The sequence below is a fragment of the Electrona antarctica genome (genome assembly GCF_951216825.1).
Source record: "Electrona antarctica genome assembly, chromosome: 12".
In the NCBI taxonomy this organism is placed as follows: domain Eukaryota; kingdom Metazoa; phylum Chordata; class Actinopteri; order Myctophiformes; family Myctophidae; genus Electrona; species Electrona antarctica.
The window spans coordinates 2,728,455-2,747,972 of NC_136793.1; the positions used below are offsets into that span (position 1 = coordinate 2,728,455).

Below are 19,518 nucleotides of genomic sequence, written 5' to 3' on the forward strand. Positions count from 1 at the left end.
TGAACTCACTGCTTAAATTAAACTATGGTAAACAAAAACAGATCTTAGAAAGAAGTGCTCTGATAAAAAGGCATGACAAATGCTAACACATCACTCCTCCAATTATAGCCTACATTATAATAGGAGTTTTCTAAACAGTCTCAGCTCTATTTGAGATTACCTGTATGTTACCTGTGTTTTCTTTGTTTTGAATTGCTGTTCAACAAATCAGTTTGTACTAGAGTTAATCAATCTATTCACGTCACAGTGAGTAGAACAAGTATGCTTTCTTTCCACATAGTAAACAAAACATACAGTAATTTATGTGCATTTTTTAGGAGTTTTTCCTTTTGTGTTTTTGGCCTTATTCCTTCAATTTTGTGTAGACTTGTTTTGTGTTTAACTTGAAGCCTCTGACTATAGAGCCACGGCCTATAAGAGAACTTTCTTTCAAGAAGTCCAGAGTTATACAGTCACCAGAACAGTTTAGCAGATAAGAAGTTGCCATTTAATCATGCGATGTATATGCTCTGTGTACTCTGTGTTCACCCTCTCACTTTTTACTTTTGCCCTCAAAGATCAAGGACTCAACGTGTCGTTTCGTCATGATACTGAGGACAAAGGGGGGACATGTAGCGTGGGACCTGGACGGATATGAACACAGATGGATTTTTGTTCATAACCAAATGAACACATTGGAGGCACGGTACTTAACCCCCCCCCATGTTCTCCCTGACAATGCTGGACTGACTCTACTTACAAGAGAAAGGGGGGGGGGGGGGGGGCTGAACCAGGACCCCTACGTAATGTGAGCTTTATTGCCCATTGGAATGCAGGCTACATAAGCATGGAGGATGCTGAGAGCAACCTCTCTAAGACTACACAATGAGACAATAAAGTTTGAATAAAACTGTTCACATATTATGCCTTTGAACCACGAATATATATATATATTTGTATACTATCTATTGGGGTTCAACCATATATATATATATTGTGTTGAATTAATGTGATGAGTGTATTATATATTATATATATAATTATATTCTGGCTTGCCTGACTTCTAATTTACATACGGCTGTACTGTTTGATATCTCCACATGTGGAAATTCATGCTGAGTGCAAATATTTAGTCAGATCCGTTCCGTTCAGCTCCCCAGAACCACTAGTGACGAGTTAGTATTTCATGTGCTTTATGGTTCATGGGTTAAGGGGACAGCCCCCTCACACACGTCCGGACCCTGCAGCTCCTTGCATGACAAGGAGCCAGTCTCCGCCTCTTCAATATATATGAGATGGCCAAGCAGCCATCTCTCTCTTAACTTCTACTGGGACGACGGAGGACCGCAGCAAACAAGGGAGGGTTGACGCCACGTCCCCCCCCCACACGCACAGCTGTCCTCCTTCACTGACCAGGCCCTGGGTTGACTCTGTCCCCACCGCAGAAGTTCCAGTTTCTGGGTAAGACCTCAGCGCCACAGCGGCCGGTTCCCAGAGACCGTGAGGCAACCCAAAACTGACCAGACGACAGCTTCTCTCTCTACGAGACTCTCAGCGCCACCAAGCTGATCCCGACGAGGGAAACCGATGCCTGCACACAGCTGCCTCTGACGACTACTAAACCACTGCCCAGTGACATCCTTCTGGGCCTGCCATCCACCGCCCCTAGCCTCTGGCTAGCTCGACAGCACCGCGGCCCAGCTACCACATGGTCACCGCTACAGACAATGGCTGCCATCCACTGCTGACCTCTACACACAGGCGAGCATATGTCACATGATAGATGGCAACTGAGTGTAGCAGGCTAGGGTAGATGTTATTTTGGAAGGTAGATCTGCTATTTTCGAAACCTCTCTTTTATTATTTCATGTTTCTTTTCCCTTTATTCGTTTCATGAGCTATCACTATTTACCTTTACCTGACCTTACTTTGATCAAAAGGTTTCATTTAAACCTGTGTCCATTTTTGGGATTGTTTGTACACATTTGATTTATTTTGTTATAATAAATATATGATTTTCATTAAGAAGTCGTTGTGTATTATATCTCAATATTTACAGTACAAGTACCGTTGTAATATTTAATGCAAGTCTGTCCAAGAATTCATGTTACATTACAGTGACGTGAGCAATATAATTATTATATTGTAATATTTTAATAATTCATATTCATAAATTATGAATATTGATATTTGAAATATTACGTCCTGACAGCTGTTACCCAGCTATATTACATTTGTATTGAGTTTGTGCTGAAATGTACTGTAATTCTGCAAACTGTTAATAAATATTTCAATCAGTCATTATGAACACAATGTCACTGATATCAGTGTTGTTTTTGGCAGCAAATTCTGATTTTAGTTTTAGTTTTAGTCATTAGTCTCTTCAATAGTTTTCATTTAGTTTTAGTCATTAGTCTCTTCAATAGTTTTCATTTAGTTTTAGTCATTAGTCTCTTCAATAGTTTTCATTTAGTTTTAGTCATTAGTCTCTTCAATAGTTTTCATTTAGTTTTAGTCATTAGTCTCTTCAATAGTTTTCATTTAGTTTTAGTCATTAGTCTCTTCAATAGTTTTCATTTAGTTTTAGTCATTAGTCTCTTCAATAGTTTTCATTTAGTTTTAGTCATTAGTCTCTTCAATAGTTTTCATTTAGTTTTAGTCATTAGTCTCTTCAATAGTTTTCATTTAGTTTTAGTCACATTTTTGTCACCTGGAATGTTTTAGCGTTAGTCTGGTTTTAGTCGAAAAACTGTCATAAGATTTTAGTCGACTGAATCTATATAGTTGATCTGAAAAACCCAGTCGTTCTCAAATATTTTCATGTCAAGGACCCCCAGAAATAATATGTATTTGGCCGCTGACCCCCATCTGAAAATATGTTGTTCCAGGGACCCCCCCCCCCCCCCCCCCTTGGTGGTCTTACCTTGACCCTTGACCCCATGGTGGGTGGTCTTACCTTGACCCCTGACCCCATGGTGGGTGGGTGGTCTTACCTTGACCCTTGACCCCATGGTGGGTGGTCTTACCTTGACCCCTGACCCCATGGTGGGTGGGTGGTCTTACCTTGACCCTTGACCCCATGGTGGGTGGTCTTACCTTGACCCTTGACCCCATGGTGGGTGGGTGGTCTTACCTTGAACCTTGACCCCATGGTGGGTGGTCTTACCTTGACCCTTGACCCCATGGTGGGTGGGTGGTCTTACCTTGACCCCTGACCCCATGGTGGGTGGGTGGTCTTACCTTGACCCCTGACCCCATGGTGGGTGGGTGGTCTTACCTTGACCCCATGGCGGGTGGTCTAACCTTGACCCCTGACCCAATGGTGGGTGGGTGGTCTTACCTTGACCCTTGACCCCATGGTGGGTGGGTGGTCTTACCTTGACCCCTGACCCCATGGTGGGTGGGTGGTCTTACCTTGACCCCTGACCCCATGGTGGGTGGGTGGTCTTACCTTGACCCCTGACCCCATGGTGGGTGGGTGGTCTTACCTTGACCCCATGGCGGGTGGTCTTGCTGACCGACAGGAAGTCGGATATGATGAAGGCCACCAGGTAGGTGCTCATCGCCACGCTGGTGTCGAAGTAATCCTCCAGCAGACCACCAGGGAGCGCCACAGTCTTAACCTGCGGGGGGGGGGGGGGGGGGGGGGGGGGTTGGGGAGGTGGAGGTCATTAGTTCTGTCGGGCAGGCGAAGCAAGCCCCCCAGTGAGGCTCTCCAACGTTGAGCCGCTGGGCCCTAGTGGTAAGAGGAGGGACTGCAGGCTCTCCCTAGTGGTAAGAGGAGGGACTGCAGGCGCTCCCTAGTGGTAAGAAGAGGGACTGCAGGCGCTGGGCCCTAGTGGTAAGAGGAGGGACTGTAGGCGCTGGGCCCTAGTGGTAAGAGGAGGGACTGCAGGCGCTCCCTAGTGGTAAGAGGAGGGACTGCAGGCGCTCTGCCCTAGTGGTAAGAGGAGGGACTGCAGGCGCTCTGCCCTAGTGGTAAGAGGAGGGACTGCAGGCGCTGGGCCCTAGTGGTAAGAGGAGGGACTGCAGGCGCTGGGCCCTAGTGGTAAGAGGAGGGACTGCAGGAGCTGGGCCCTAGTGGTAAGAGGAGGGACTGCAGGCGCTGGGCCCTAGTGGTAAGAGGAGGGACTGCAGGCGCTCCCTAGTGGTAAGAGGAGGGACTGCAGGCTCTCCCTAGTGGTAAGAGGAGGGACTGCAGGCTCTCCCTAGTGGTAAGAGAAGGGACTGCAGGCGCTCCCTAGTGGTAAGAGGAGGGACTGCAGGCGCTGGGCCCTAGTGGTAAGAGGAGGGACTGCAGGCGCTGGGCCCTAGTGGTAAGAGGAGGGACTGCAGGCGCTCCCTAGTGGTAAGAGGAGGGACTGCAGGCGCTGGGCCCTAGTGGTAAGAGGAGGGACTGCAGGCGCTCCCTAGTGGTAAGAGGAGGGACTGCAGGCGCTGGGCCCTAGTGGTAAGAGGAGGGACTGCAGGCGCTGGGCCCTAGTGGTAAGAGGAGGGACTGCAGGCTCTCCCTAGTGGTAAGAGGAGGGACTGCAGGCGCTGGGCCCTAGTGGTAAGAGGAGGGACTGCAGGCGCTCCCTAGTGGTAAGAGGAGGGACTGCAGGCGCTCCCTAGTGGTAAGAGGAGGGACTGCAGGCGCTCCCTAGTGGTAAGAGGAGGGACTGCAGGCTCTCCCTAGTGGTAAGAGGAGGGACTGCAGGCGCTCCCTAGTGGTAAGAGGAGGGACTGCAGGCTCTCCCTAGTGGTAAGAGGAGGGACTGCAGGCGCTCCCTAGTGGTAAGAGGAGGGACTGCAGGTGCTCCCTAGTGGTAAGAGGTGGGACTGCAGGCGCTCCCTAGTGGTAAGAGGAGGGACTGCAGGTGCTCCCTAGTGGTAAGAGGTGGGACTGCAGGCGCTCCCTAGTGGTAAGAGGTGGGACTGCAGGCGCTCCCTAGTGGTAAGAGGTGGGACTGCAGGCGCTCCCTAGTGGTAAGAGGTGGGACTGCAGGCGCTCCCTAGTGGTAAGAGGTGGGACTGCAGGCGCTCCCTAGTGGTAAGAGGAGGGACTGCAGGCGCTCCCTAGTGGTAAGAGGAGGGACTGCAGGTGCTCCCTAGTGGTAAGAGGTGGGACTGCAGGCGCTCCCTAGTGGTAAGAGGAGGGACTGCAGGCTCTCCCTAGTGGTAAGAGGAGGGACTGCAGGCGCTCCCTAGTGGTAAGAGGAGGGACTGCAGGCGCTCCCTAGTGGTAAGAGGAGGGACTGCAGGCGCTCCCTAGTGGTAAGAGGAGGGACTGCAGGCGCTCCCTAGTGGTAAGAGGAGGGACTGCAGGCTCTCCCTAGTGGTAAGAGGAGGGACTGCAGGCGCTCCCTAGTGGTAAGAGGAGGGACTGCAGGCGCTCCCTAGTGGTAAGAGGAGGGACTGCAGGCGCTCCCTAGTGGTAAGAGGAGGGACTGCAGGCGCTCCCTAGTGGTAAGAGGAGGGACTGCAGGCGCTCCCTAGTGGTAAGAGGAGGGACTGCAGGCGCTCCCTAGTGGTAAGAGGAGGGACTGCAGGCGCTCCCTAGTGGGCTGTCGCTCCGGTTGGGTCTCTATCCTTTTAACCCATTTAGACCTGAGGACGATTCTACAAATGCCTTGAAATTCCTGAAAAACCTCATGTTTATGAGTTAAAACCTCATGTTTATGAGTTAAAACCTCATGTTTATGAGTCGTTCTCAAACATTTTCATTTCAAGGACCCCCAAAAGTACATGTATTTGGCCGCCGACCTCCATCTGAACATATGTTGTTCAATGGACCCCCCCCCCCCCCCCCCCCCGCCATGGACCCCCCCCCCCCGCCATGGATCCCCCCCCCCCCCGCCATGGACCCCCCCCCCCCCTCCATCTGAACATATGTTGTTCCATGGACCCCCCCCCCCCCCCCCCCCGCCATGGACCCCCCCCCCGCCATGGATCCCCCCCCCCCCCCCGCCATGGACCCCCCCCCCCCCCCTCCATCTGAACATATGTTGTTCCATGGACCCCCCCCCGCCCAGACCTCCATCTGAACACATGTTGTTCCATGGACCCCCCCCCCCCCTCCATCTGAACATATGTTGTTCCATGGACCCCCCCCCCCGCCCAGACCTCCATCTGAACATATGTTGTTCCATGGACCCCCCCCCCCCCCCCGCCGACCTCCATCTGAACATATGTTGTTCCATGGACCCCCCCCCCCCGCCCCGCCGACCTCCATCTGAACATATGTTGTTCCATGGACCCCCCCCCCCCCCCCCTCCATCTGAACACATGTCGTTCCATGGACCCCCCCCCCCCCCCCCCGCCGCCGACCTCCATCTGAACATATGTTGTTCCATGGACCCCCCCCCCCCCCCCCGCCCCCCCCCCCCTCCATCTGAACATATGTTGTTCCAGGGACCCCCCCCCCCCTCCATCTGAACATATGTTGTTCCATGGACCCCCCCCCCCTCCATCTGAACATATGTTGTTCCAGGGACCCCCCCCCCCCCTCCATCTGAACATATGTTGTTCCATGGACGCCCCCCCCCTCCATCTGAACATATGTTGTTCCATGGACGCCCCCCCCTCCATCTGAACATATGTTGTTCCATGGACCCCCCCCCCCCTCCATCTGAACATATGTTGTTCCATGGACGCCCCCCCCTCCATCTGAACATATGTTGTTCCATGGACCCCCCCCCCCCCTCCATCTGAACATATGTTGTTCCATGGACCCCCCCCCCCTCCATCTGAACATATGTTGTTCCATGGACCCCCCCCCCCCTCCATCTGAACATATGTTGTTCCATGGAACCCCCCCTCCCCCTCCATCTGAACATATGTTGTTCCATGGACCCCCCCCCCCGCCGACCTCCATCTGACCATATGTTGTTCCATGGACCCCCCCCCCCCCCCCCGCCCAGACCTCCATCTGAACATGTTGTTCCATGGACCCCCCCCCCCCCCCCCGCCCAGACCTCCATCTGAACATATGTTGTTCCATGGACCCCCCCCCCCCCCCCCCCCGCCGACCTCCATCTGAACATATGTTGTTCCATGGACCCCCCCCCCCGCCCAGACCTCCATCTGAACATATGTTGTTCCATGGACCCCCCCCCCCCCCACCCAGACCTCCGTCTGAACATATGTTGTTCCATGGACCCCCCCCCCCCCCCCCCCCGCCCAGACCTCCATCTGAACATATGTTGTTCCATGGACCACCCCCCCCCCCCCCGCCCAGAAGCAAAGATTTGAGTTCAAAACATTCCCTGTGAAAGAATACATATTCAAAGATTTGCGCCACATTTTCAGAAGACCTACAAGCTCATAGCGCGGCACTCGGTGCCGCGCTATGAGCTTGAGCTTTTAGATCTGCTATTTTTCAATAGCTAAAGTATAACATAATGCTTAAAACACCAAAATGGGTTAATCCGAACCTTGGGCATGTTGGACAGGGCGATGTGTCGCGGCTCTCGGACGATCTGGACGGTGAAGTTGGCTTTGAATGCCGGCTCGTCGAAGCAGGGGAAGGCGGCGCGCGCGCTGGTGGGCTCGAACTGCGTGGACGCCAGGAACCTTCATTTAATGAATAATAATAATAAAAATAATGATTAATTTATTTTCAAAAAACGAAGGAAGTGAAATACGTTTTTTTTTACTTTTTTGTTTTTTTTGTTACACTTTTACTTCTTAGCAAAATATCAGGCGGCAAGAACTGAAGCAGAATGGAATGAGTTAAAACACCAAAAGGGGGTCCTCCATAGGGCCGGGGGTCCGCCGGGGGTCCGCCGGGGGTCCGCCGGGGGTCCGTTGACTATCATTGTGTTCATGTTATTGGGCCAATGACGCGTGAACGAATGTTTCATAAGTGAACGCGCGCAAACGGAGCAATGATAGCCAACGACGTGTTTGGGTCCAATCCATCCCAGAATGCACTCTGTTCCTACCCGGAAGGAGGAGTGAAATCGTCTCATGCGCTTTTGAGCAACTTAATGCAAGTGGATGGAGGAGAAATCCACCTTAATGCAAGTGGATGGAGGAGAAATCCACCTTAATGCAAGTGGATGGAGGAGAAATCCACCTTAATGCAAGTGGATGGAGGAGAAATCCACCTTAATGCAAGTGGATGGAGGAGAAATCCAACTTAATGCAAGTGGATGGAGGAGAAATCCACCTTAATGCAAGTGGATGGAGGAGAAATCCACCTTAATGCAAGTGGATGGAGGAGAAATCCACCTTAATGCAAGTGGATGGAGGAGAAATCCAACTTAATGCAAGTGGATGGAGGAGAAATCCACCTTAATGCAAGTGGATGGAGGAGAAATCCACCTTAATGCAAGTGGATGGAGGAGAAATCCACCTTAATGCAAGTGGATGGAGGAGAAATCCACCTTTATGCAAGTGGATGGGCCGGTGCCGTCTCTATTAATATATACTCTAAGGTCCCACCGTCCTGAATGGGCTAGCTGCCTACCTTACGCCACCGCGCGCGGTGCAGTAGCTGCTCCTATAGAAGCTAACGGGCTAGCTGCCTACCTCTCTTCACCCTGCGCCGTGCGGTAGCTGCTACAGTAGAAGCTAACGGGCTAGCTGCCTACCTCTCTTCAGTAGCTGCTCCTATAGAAGCTAACGGGCTAGCTGCCTACCTCTCTTCAGTAGCCGCTCCTATAGAAGCTAACGGGCTAGCTGCCTACCTCTCTTCAGTAGCCGCTCCTATAGAAGCTAACGGGCTAGCTGCCTACCTCTCTTCAGTAGCCGCTCCTATAGAAGCTAACGGGCTAGCTGCCTACCTCTCTTCAGTAGCCGCTCCTATAGAAGCTAACGGGCTAGCTGCCTACCTCTCTTCAGTAGCCGCTCCTATAGAAGCTAACGGGCTAGCTGCCTACCTCTCTTCAGTAGCCGCTCCTATAGAAGCTAACGGGCTAGCTGCCTACCTCTCTTCAGTAGCTGCTCCTATAGAAGCTAACGGGCTAGCTGCCAACCTCTCTTCAGTAGCTGCTCCTATAGAAGCTAACGGGCTAGCTGCCTACCTCTCTTCAGTAGCTGCTCCTATAGAAGCTAACGGGCTAGCTGCCTACCTCTCTTCAGTAGCTGCTCCTATAGAAGCTAACGGGCTAGCTGCCTACCTCTCTTCGCCCTGCGCCGTGCGGTAGCTGCTACGGTAGAAGCCGTGGAAGCTTCGCGACAGGTTGGCGGAGAAGCCGATCTCCAGGCGGTAGGCCCGGCCCGCGCTCAGCAGCGGCCGCTCCTCCGGCGACACCACCAGCGCCACCTGCTGGAGGCCCCGGTGCTCCAGGACTCTCAGGGGGCGTGGCGTCGTGGTGGGGGGTGTGGCCGCGGCGCCTGGCTCCGCCCCCCAGAGCAGCGCCTCGGCGATCCTCATGTCGTGGGCGTGAAGGACCACGAAGTCCGTGTCCTCGTGGACCTGGTGGAGGCAGCCGTGGAGGTGGAAGAAAATGAAGTTACTCAAATGTTTTACTTTCTTACTACCGTCGCTATTGAAAAGTAGCAGATCTACAACAGTTGGCAGAAGTGGAGTTGGAAGGAAAAAAAAGTTACTTAAAGGGGAAAACCACCCATTTTCAACATTTTACTATGCCATTAATATACCTTAGAGCTGTTGTGTGGAAATAATAAAAAAGTCCTCCCATTTTGTGTTTCCTAGAACTGTAATTATGAAAAAAATCATTAACATGGTGAAACACATCTTGATGACATCATCAAGATGTGTTTCACCATGTTAATGATTTTTTTCAGACCTCTAGTTCTTGGAAACACAGAATGGGGGGACTTTTTTATTATTTCCACACAACAGCTCTAAGGTATATTAATGACATAGTAAAATGTTGAAAATGAGTGGAATGCCCCTTTAACCCATTCTGGGTGGGAACCCCTTTTGGTGTTAGCATTATGTTATGCTTTAGCTATTGAAAAATAGCAGACCTACAAGCTCATAGCGCGCTATGAGCTTGTAGGTCTGCTATTTTTGAAAAATCGAAGAACGACATACAAAAGTACAAAAGCATCACCATCAAAATGTACTTAAAGTAGCAAAAGTACAAAGTACACAAAAGTCCCATTTCATTACAAATCATTTGAAAATAGCCGATCTACAATCACACAAACACCAGGATGTATGTTCGCCTGGACAGAGGAGGGGCTAGCGCAGTGTTGATTCTGGCAGCACGGTTTTATTTTAGTTTTAGTCATAGTCTCTTGAATAGTTTTCAAGTTTTCATTTAGATTTAGTCATAGTCTCTTCAATAGTTTTATTGTAGTTTTAGTCATAGTCTCTTGAATAGTTTTATTTTAGTTTTAGTCATAGTCTCTTCAATAGTTTTATTTTAGTTTTAGTCATAGTCTCTTCAATAGTTTTATTTTAGTTTTAGTCATAGTCTCTTCAATAGTTTTATTTTAGTTTTAGTCATAGTCTCTTGAATAGTTTTATTTTAGTTTTAGTCATAGTCTCTTCAATAGTTTTATTTTAGTTTTAGTCATAGTCTCTTGAATAGTTTTCATTTAGATTTAGTCATAGTCTCTTCAATAGTTTTATTGTAGTTTTAGTCATAGTCTCTTGAATAGTTTTATTTTAGTTTTAGTCATAGTCTCTTCAATAGTTTTATTTTAGTTTTAGTCATAGTCTCTTCAATAGTTTTATTTTAGTTTTAGTCATAGTCTCTTCAATAGTTTTATTTTAGTTTTAGTCATAGTCTCTTGAATAGTTTTATTTTAGTTTTAGTCATAGTCTCTTCAATAGTTTTATTTTAGTTTTAGTCATAGTCTCTTGAATAGTTTTATTTTAGTTTTAGTCATAGTCTCTTCAATAGTTTTATTTTAGTTTTAGTCATAGTCTCTTCAATAGTTTTATTTTAGTTTTAGTCATAGTCTCTTCAATAGTTTTATTTTAGTTTTAGTCATAGTCTCTTCAATAGTTTTATTGTAGTTTTAGTCATAGTCTCTTCAATAGTTTTAATTTAGTTTTAGTCATAGTCTCTTCAATAGTTTTATTGTAGTTTTAGTCATAGTCTCTTGAATAGTTTTATTGTAGTTTTAGTCATAGTCTCTTCAATAGTTTTATTTTAGTTTTAGTCATAGTCTCTTCAATAGTTTTATTGTAGTTTTAGTCATAGTCTCTTCAATAGTTTTATTTTAGTTTTAGTCATAGTCTCTTCAATAGTTTTATTGTAGTTTTAGTCATAGTCTCTTGAATAGTTTTATTTTAGTTTTAGTTTTAGTCTCTTGAATAGTTTTCATTTAGATTTAGTCACATTTTAGACGCCCGGAATGTTTTAGTGGTAGTCTAATTTTAGTCGACTAAATCTACAGTTAATTTAGTCGACTAAAATGTGTTTTGGCGGGCCTTGATGCCGTCGTAATGGCTCGTAATTTTCACTTGCTGAAAATAGCAGATCTACAAGCTCATAGTGCGGCACCGAGTGCCACGCTACGAGCTTGTAGATCTGCTATTTTTCAATAGCTAAAGTAGAACATAATGCTTAAAACACCAAAAGGGGTTCCCGCCCATAATGGGTTAAGTGGTGTAAATGTCAATCTGATAATATGTGGCCAAATTTGACTGAGGGACTGCCATTGGATTGTTTTTTTGTTTTTTTTTCATGTCGTATGAAAGCAGGGAACGACAACAGCGTTCTAGGTGAAGGCGCGCTCTACTCAGGGACTCAAGTTGATGGTCTCTGTAGCTGATGGTGCAGATTCTCGAAGATCTATGGAAAAAAGGGAATATCCGTTTGAAACTAGTTTGAAACTAGTTTTTCAACCTAGTTTGAAACGCTGAGGAAGGCCTGCGCGTCGAAACGCGTTCGTTTCTCTAGGTGGACTGCTGCTGCTGATTGTGTTTTCATGAAATAAAGAAACTCAAACTTTATACAAGAGAGTGCGGACATTCCCTTTTTTCCACATGAAAGCAGGGAATCGTAGCTTCAAATTGACATATTGGTTGTTCAGTTTGACCCACCAGTTTTGGAGATATGGCTTATAGAGTAATGTCTTGCAGAGAAACAGCGAGTTGAGAAAACAGGCTCGAAAGGTTCACTTCTGTGGACTCTAACATTACACCTAGCTACATGTTTAAGCATTTATTTCATATTTACATGTCTTCTGTGGTCTCTAACATTACACCTAGCTACATGTTTAAGCATTTATTTCATATTTACATGTCTTCTGTGGACTCTAACATTACACCTAGCTACATGTTTAAGCATTTATTTCATATTTACATGTCTTCTGTGGACTCTAACATTACACCTAGCTACATGTTTAAGCATTTATTTCATATTTACATGTCTTCTGTGGACTCTAACATTACACCTATAGCTACATGTTTAAGCATTTATTGCATATTTACATGTCTTCTGTGGACTCTAACATTACACCTAGCTACATGTTTAAGCATTTATTGCATATTTACATGTCTTCTGTGGACTCTAACATTACACCTAGCTACATGTTTAAGCATTTATTTCATATTTACATGTCTTCTGTGGACTCTAACATTACACCTAGCTACATGTTTAAGCATTTATTTCATATTTACATGTCTTCTGTGGACTCTAACATTACACCTATAGCTACATGTTTAAGCATTTATTGCATATTTACATGTCTTCTGTGGACTCTAACATTACACCTAGCTACATGTTTAAGCATTTATTTCATATTTACATGTCTTCTGTGGTCTCTAACATTACACCTAGCTACATGTTTAAGCATTTATTTCATATTTACATGTCTTCTGTGGACTCTAACATTACACCTAGCTACATGTTTAAGCATTTATTTCATATTTACATGTCGATTTCAGCTCTGACACTTATTTCAGACATGCTCTAGTATATGAAGAGTCTGCCTGTGCTATTAACTCATTTCGGATAAACAAAACAAAAAAACGTTTTTCTCCTCTGGTGAAAAGCTGGAGGTTGCGCGATGGCAGGCTCTCAGTCAAATCTGGTCACATATAGTATAATGAAGTATAATATAATTTTGCATATTTGTGACAGGCCTAGCCCTGAAACATGACTGTCATGACTGGCTCCAAAACTGTGGAATGCACTCCCCGTTGCAGTCAGAACTGCAGCATCACTCCCAATCTTCCGCCGTAGTCTGAAGACCCACCTTTTCAGACTCCACCATGGCCCATAGCACTTACCCTACCCCCTTAGACAGCACTTTTTAGACTTAGATAGCATTTGATACAGACTTATAGCATGTTATGTAGACAGCACAATAATTGCATTGTATGTAGTCATAGCACTTCATAGTATATATGTACAGCATAGTATAGTATATATGTATAGTTTATATGTACAGTGTAATTATATAGATATGTTCTAGTTACGTTCTTAGCTTACGCATGTTTCTTGATAAATGCTTTTTATATATGTGATGTATTCCCATGCTTTTTGTTCTTGCTTAATGTAAATCGCTCTGGATTAAGAGCGTCTGCTAAATGCCTAAATTGTAAATTGTAATTGTAAATTGTCATGATTATCGTGACAGTCATGGCGCAACTGCAGCCTGTTTTACGCAATTGCTACATTTACAGTCCAAACGTGTACATAAACATTCCGATTTAAAATATAAAGTCCTCGCCACATGTGCCACGGGTGTTAGGACTTTGCTGGTACAGCGATGAGCATTGCTGCATCCCGCGTTGTTTAATAAAAAGCATTTTTATCCGAGCGACCCGGCTACTTTTCTCAAACGGGGTTAGTTTGGGAAATTCACAGTTGCACACCGGGAGCGCACTCGCCTATTAGTCTGTATTGGCAGTGCGGTCAGCGTGCCTATATCGAACACACCGAGTGCCACACTCCTCCCGACCGATAGGGGCGCGTAGTTGAAAGCTGATGGCAAAAATGCTTTTTATTAAACAACGCGGGATGCAGCAGCGCTAATCGCTGTCCCAGGAAAATTCTAACACCCGTGGGCCATGTGGCGAGGACTTTATATTTGGAATCTGAATGTTTATACGTTTGTAAATGTAGCGATCGTGTAAAACAGGCGGAAGGTCATGTGAACCATGGCTATGACAGGCCTAAACATTCTCCCCTCCTCCTCCCCACGCACGCACGCACGCACGCACGCACGCACGCACGCACGCACGCACGCACGCACGCACGCACGCACGCACGCACGCACGCACGCACGCACGCACGCACGCACGCACGCACGCACGCACGCACGCACGCACGCACGCACGCACGCACGCACGCACGCACGCACGCACGCACGCACGCACGCACGCACGCACGCACGCACGCACGCACGCACGCACGCACGCACGCACGCACGCACGCACGCACGCACACACACACACACACACACACACACACACACACACACACACACACACACACACACACACACACACACACACACACACACACACACACACACACACACACACACACACACACACACACACACACACACACACACACACACACACACACACACACACACACACACACACACACACACACACACACACACACACACACACACACACACGTCAAGGACCCCAAAAATTATATGTAATTGGCCGCCGACCCCCATGTGAAAATATGTTGTTCCAGGGGACGCCCCCAGTAGCAAAGATTTGAATTAAAAACGCTCTGAAAAAATATATATTCAAAGATTTGCGCGACACTTTAACTTAACTATGAGTTATGAGTTTGTAGATCTGCTATTTTTCAATAGCTAAAGTATAACATAAAACAACAAAAGGGGTTCCCACCCAGAATGGGTTAGTCGGACGGACGGACGGACGGACGGAGGACACTGACCTGCAGGTGAATGGTCACCACGCCACTGAACTCCATGGTGGTCAGATTGGGCGTGATGCGGAGGTGGTAGTGGAGCGGGGACACGGCTGTGGGCAGCCTGGTGTGGGTCCAGGGGAAGGGGGTCTGCCCGCCGCCGTCCCCACCGGCCACCAGGGGGGGCAGCTGAGCCCCCGACGCCCCCCAACGGGCGCACGCCGCCAGCATCACCGCCAGGACACACGAAGAAGAGAGCATGGCTAGGTCTTCTTCTTCTTCTTCTTCTTCTTCTTCTTCTTCTTCTTCTTCTTCTTCTTCTTCAGCTGCAGGAGCAAGAGTACAATTACATTTCAATTACAATTACAATTTAGTCATTCATCAAAGGCTCTTAACCCATTCTGGGCGGGAACCCCTTTTGGTGTTTTAACTAAGCATTATGTTGTACTTTAGCTATTGAAAAATAGCAGATCTTACAAGCTCATAGCGCGCAACCGAGTGGCGCGCTACGAGCTTGTAGGTCTGCTATTTTTGAAAAATCGTGAAAATGCGGCACAAATCTTTGAATATATATTCTTTCAGAGCCAACTCTTTTTTTTTCTCGACGTCAGGCCTAAATGGGTTCGATTCTACAAATGTCTTCTACAATCATGACAGTTTTCTGAAAACCCCTATGTCTCTATGTCTGTATGAGTGGTTCTCAAACTATTTCATGTCAAGGACCCCCAGAATGATATGAATTTGGCCGCCAACCCCCCATCTGAAAATATGTTGTTCCAGAGACCCCCCCCCTCCCAACCCCCCACCCCCCAGAAGCAAAGACTTGAGTTAAAAACATTCGCTCTGAAAGAATACAGTATATTCAAAGATTTGCGCCACATTTTCACGATTTTTCAAAAACTAGCAGACCTACAAGCTCGTAGCGCGGCACTCGGACGACTCGGTGTTGCGCTATGAGCTTGTAGATCTGATATTTTTCAATAGCTAAAGTATAACATAATGCTTAAAACACAAAATCCAGACGAGAGCGACTTGCAGGAAGCAACAACAACACATGGTCAATAAACGTATCAATCAATCAATGGTAATACATCATGAATAGAAAGTCATCAAGGACCTTTTTTTTTCTTTGCATAAATTAGTTCCATTACATCTGTGTGTTAATTAAATTAATTAAAAGTATATATATTTTGTTTGCTTCGGACAAAACCTCTTAACTCCATTGGACCCTCAAACTGTCTGCTAAAGCAACTAACTCCACCACCTCCCCCCCTCCCATGCAAGTCATTGACAATATGTATGTCATAAAGGCTGTTAACTGTGAGTGGTCGACACCATAAAGCATTTACACTTGTTTACACGAGGGTCCACCTTGTTCAATTCATCAAAACATTTAGAGACGTACAAATAGACACTTCTATATAGTCAAAGAACAGAACAGGAATTCATCATAAAGGAGGTAAAAAGGGAAAGGAAACATATACAGTGAGGGGAAAGGGGGGTGGATTCAGATTTGACGGAAATGAAATGAAATGAAATGATTACTATATTTACCCAGGGTATCTGGGCTAAGCTCAAGAACTTGTTTCCAGCCAGGCCCTGCTCATAGAACATTTCATCGTAGTGGTTCAATGCCTTGTTCAAGGGCACTTCAGCGGTGGTAATTTTAACGTGTCGGACCGCTGATTCGAACTGGCGACCTTCCGGTATCAAGCCCGCTCCGCAATCCGTTCGGCCACCGCTGCCACAAAGGGGACAGTTTCGAAGGGATTCGCATGTCTTAATGACTGTTGGTAGGGCGTTCCACATTTTGGTGGCATAGGAGCGAAAATAATTTAGTCCCTTGTTTGTGCCGAATCTGGGTTGTACATGGTTCGTTGCACTCCCTAAAGTAGTAGTAGTAGTAGTAGTACTTGCCTGACTGACTGACTGACTGACTGGCTGGCAGGCAGGCAGGCAGGCAGGCAGACAGACAGACAGACAGACAGACAGACAGACAGATATATATATTATATATAGCCTATAATGTTTCTACTTACCGACAGACTGACTGAAACAGGGAAACTCAAAGTGAAACAACGCTGGAACTACAACACCACCACCAATGCATCCTGGGAAATGGTGTCGCTCGCAGGCAGCAGCAGCAGATCTCCAAGCCCACCGCAGCCAGGTGTGTGTGCGTGTGTTTGTGTTTGTTGTTCAGTGCGTCAGTTTAGTTTGTTGAACAGTGTTCGCCGCATGTTGTTGTTGAACAGTGTTCAACAACAACATGCGGCGTCGCGTCATTATAATATGAGTCCCACCATAGTTCTAGGATAGACCCGCCTTGCCATGTGTCTGATTGGCTAAAACCACTGTCACACTGGCCAACCACAGCGGGGCCTGTCCCGCAACTGAGGTGGGATCCATAGCAACGCCCCGCCCACAGCGGAAGTGGACGTGTAGCTACGCTCGGCTCCTGTTCCCTTTACACGCTGCCTTCTGCCGCCAGATGGCGCCATTGAGTCGCTTGTGTTTATTACTCCAGGCAATTCAATTCAAATGAGCTGTAGTGCAGTGGTTCCCAAAGTGGGGTCCGGGGACCCCTAGGGGTCCTTGAGGGAGTTCCAGGGGGTACCCAGCTAAATGATAGTTTGGAACCAAATGGACCCTTATTGGTCTGTAACTCTGAGAGTGTACAAAATGGTCTCTGGAGTTAAATTAACATTGATTTTACAATATAAATTATGGGGGTGCCGGAGATATAAATGCCATTAAACTGGGGGTCCTTGAAATTAAACAGGTTGAGAATCCCTGCTAGAGCTGTAAGAATCTTCTCTTATGAATATCTTCTTCAAACAGGGACTAATAAGTGTCAATTTGGGGGTCCTTGTCATGAAAACGTTTGGGAACCACTGCTGTACCAATCTGAGAATCCTATCGTCAAATATTCTGGAAAACAGCGGCCCCTGTTGTTCCTCGACGCAGGCAACAGTCTGTCTTGAGAGACTACTGCTGTACTGGCATGAGAAAACATTGCCAAAGTAATTAAACCATTGTTTTCGTCGACTAAAAATAAGACGAAAAATGTCCGTCGACTACCTTTTTCCACTGACAAAAACTACATGGAAACTAAATGAAAACTAAAGCTATGATGACTGAAACTATGAGACACTATAGTAACTATAGAAAAGCCTGGTGTAGCGTGGGTGCGTGGCCGTCAGCAATAAAGCTGTCAACGCCAAACCTACTTTCTTATGAAACTTTCCTACACAATGCACTTTTTTTTTGTTTTTTTGACCCAGTTGAGCAACAAGTAGGACAAACACACACACACACACGCACGCACGCAAACACACACGCACGCACGCACGCAAACACACACACACACACACACACACACACACACACACACACACACACACACACACACACACAGGACACTTGTCCTATTTATTGCACTGTTCTCACCGCAAAGATTTTGACTGAAGTTTTTACCATATCAGCACAATTAAGACAGACAGACAGACAGACAGACAAGACAAGACAAGACAAGACAAGACAAGACAAGACAGACAGACAGACAGACAGACAGACAGACAGACAGACAGACAGACAGACAGACAGACAGACAGACAGCTGTGTGTTAAGTAAGTATATTTTCATGCATTTTTAAGTGATGTATCACCATGTGTTGTTCTGCTTACTGTAAATCACCCTGGATTAAGAGCGTATGATAAATTACTACACTGTAAATTGTAATTGTAAAGTTTTTACTCAAACTTTTACCTCGACATTCAAGTTGACAATTTATAAAGTGACAATTTAAGGACTTTTGGTTTTTAAATAATTATTTTGTATTAATACCTACCTATTCGAGGGATGACTTCCGCACACCCGGTTCAGTTTTATAGCAGGTGCGTATAAGTCCTGGCAGTACAGCAAACGTTATGAGGAAGGAGGAGAGACCCGCACACCGCCACTTGCTGGTTCACTTGCTATTAATACCTACCTAAAAAAAAATGTCATTGTGTAAAAAAGAATCAACCAAACTCTAAACTTTACATTCAGGTTGAATAAGTTGTGTCAACATAGTATATATTTTTTGGACAATAATATTATACCAGAAACACATAAATAGATATCCTCGAATGACAACAACAGCTCTGTAACGCTGAGAGTGTTCAAATGGAACCAAACGGACCCCTACGGGTCCGTTTGGTTCCATTTGAACACGCTCAGAGTTACGGGGGGGTCTTTGCAGATCAAACATTTGAGAACCACTATAGTTGGTCTTAGTTGTGTCATATAGTGTCACATTGTTGTTTTTGGCAGTACATTTTTATTTTAGTTTTAGTCATATAGTCTCTTGCATAGTTTTCATTTAGTTTTAGTCACATTTTAGTCACCTGGAACCTTCACCTCTCAATGTATGAATGAATGAACCATTGTAAAGTGCTTGGAGCACTTGGAAAAGCGCTATAAAAATGCAATTCATTAAACTATCCTTTACATTCAGGACGATTTGGGGTTCTCCTTCCTACGCAGAATTTAACCATTTAGACCTGAGGACGATTCTATAAATGTCTTCTAAATCCTGACATGTTTTTGTGTCAGTGGTTCTCAAACTATTACATGTCAAGGACCCCCAGGAATTATATGTATGTGGGTGCCGACCCCCATCTGAAAATAATGTTGTTCCAGGGACCTCCCCAGGGACCCCCCGAGGGACCCCCCCACAGGGACCTCCCCACAGAAGCAAAGATTTGAGTTAAAAACGTTCACTCTGAAAGAATATATATAT

The 19,518-nt window shown here is 46.5% G+C and overlaps 1 protein-coding gene across 3 annotated transcripts in view; it reads right to left on the reverse strand.

Annotated features, from left to right (window-relative positions):
* The window catches only part of erap2 (endoplasmic reticulum aminopeptidase 2), an 82,824-nt gene extending 65,918 nt beyond the window's left edge, over positions 1–16,906 (reverse strand). Inside the window, exons 1-5 of one of the 3 annotated variants that reach the window (XM_079515634.1) lie at positions 16,775–16,906; positions 14,763–15,061; positions 9,084–9,382; positions 7,395–7,533; positions 3,468–3,602 (exon numbers count right to left, since the gene is read on the reverse strand). In XM_079515634.1, the coding sequence (XP_079371760.1) occupies positions 3,468–3,602; positions 7,395–7,533; positions 9,084–9,382; positions 14,763–14,996 (807 nt within the window). In that variant the 5' untranslated portion in view covers positions 14,997–15,061; positions 16,775–16,906. The remainder of the gene's footprint in view (positions 1–3,467; positions 3,603–7,394; positions 7,534–9,083; positions 9,383–14,762; positions 15,062–16,774) is intronic. The other 2 variants (XM_079515636.1, XM_079515635.1) reach the window with 2 other exon arrangements.
* Between the last annotated feature and the right edge of the window lie 2,612 nt (positions 16,907–19,518).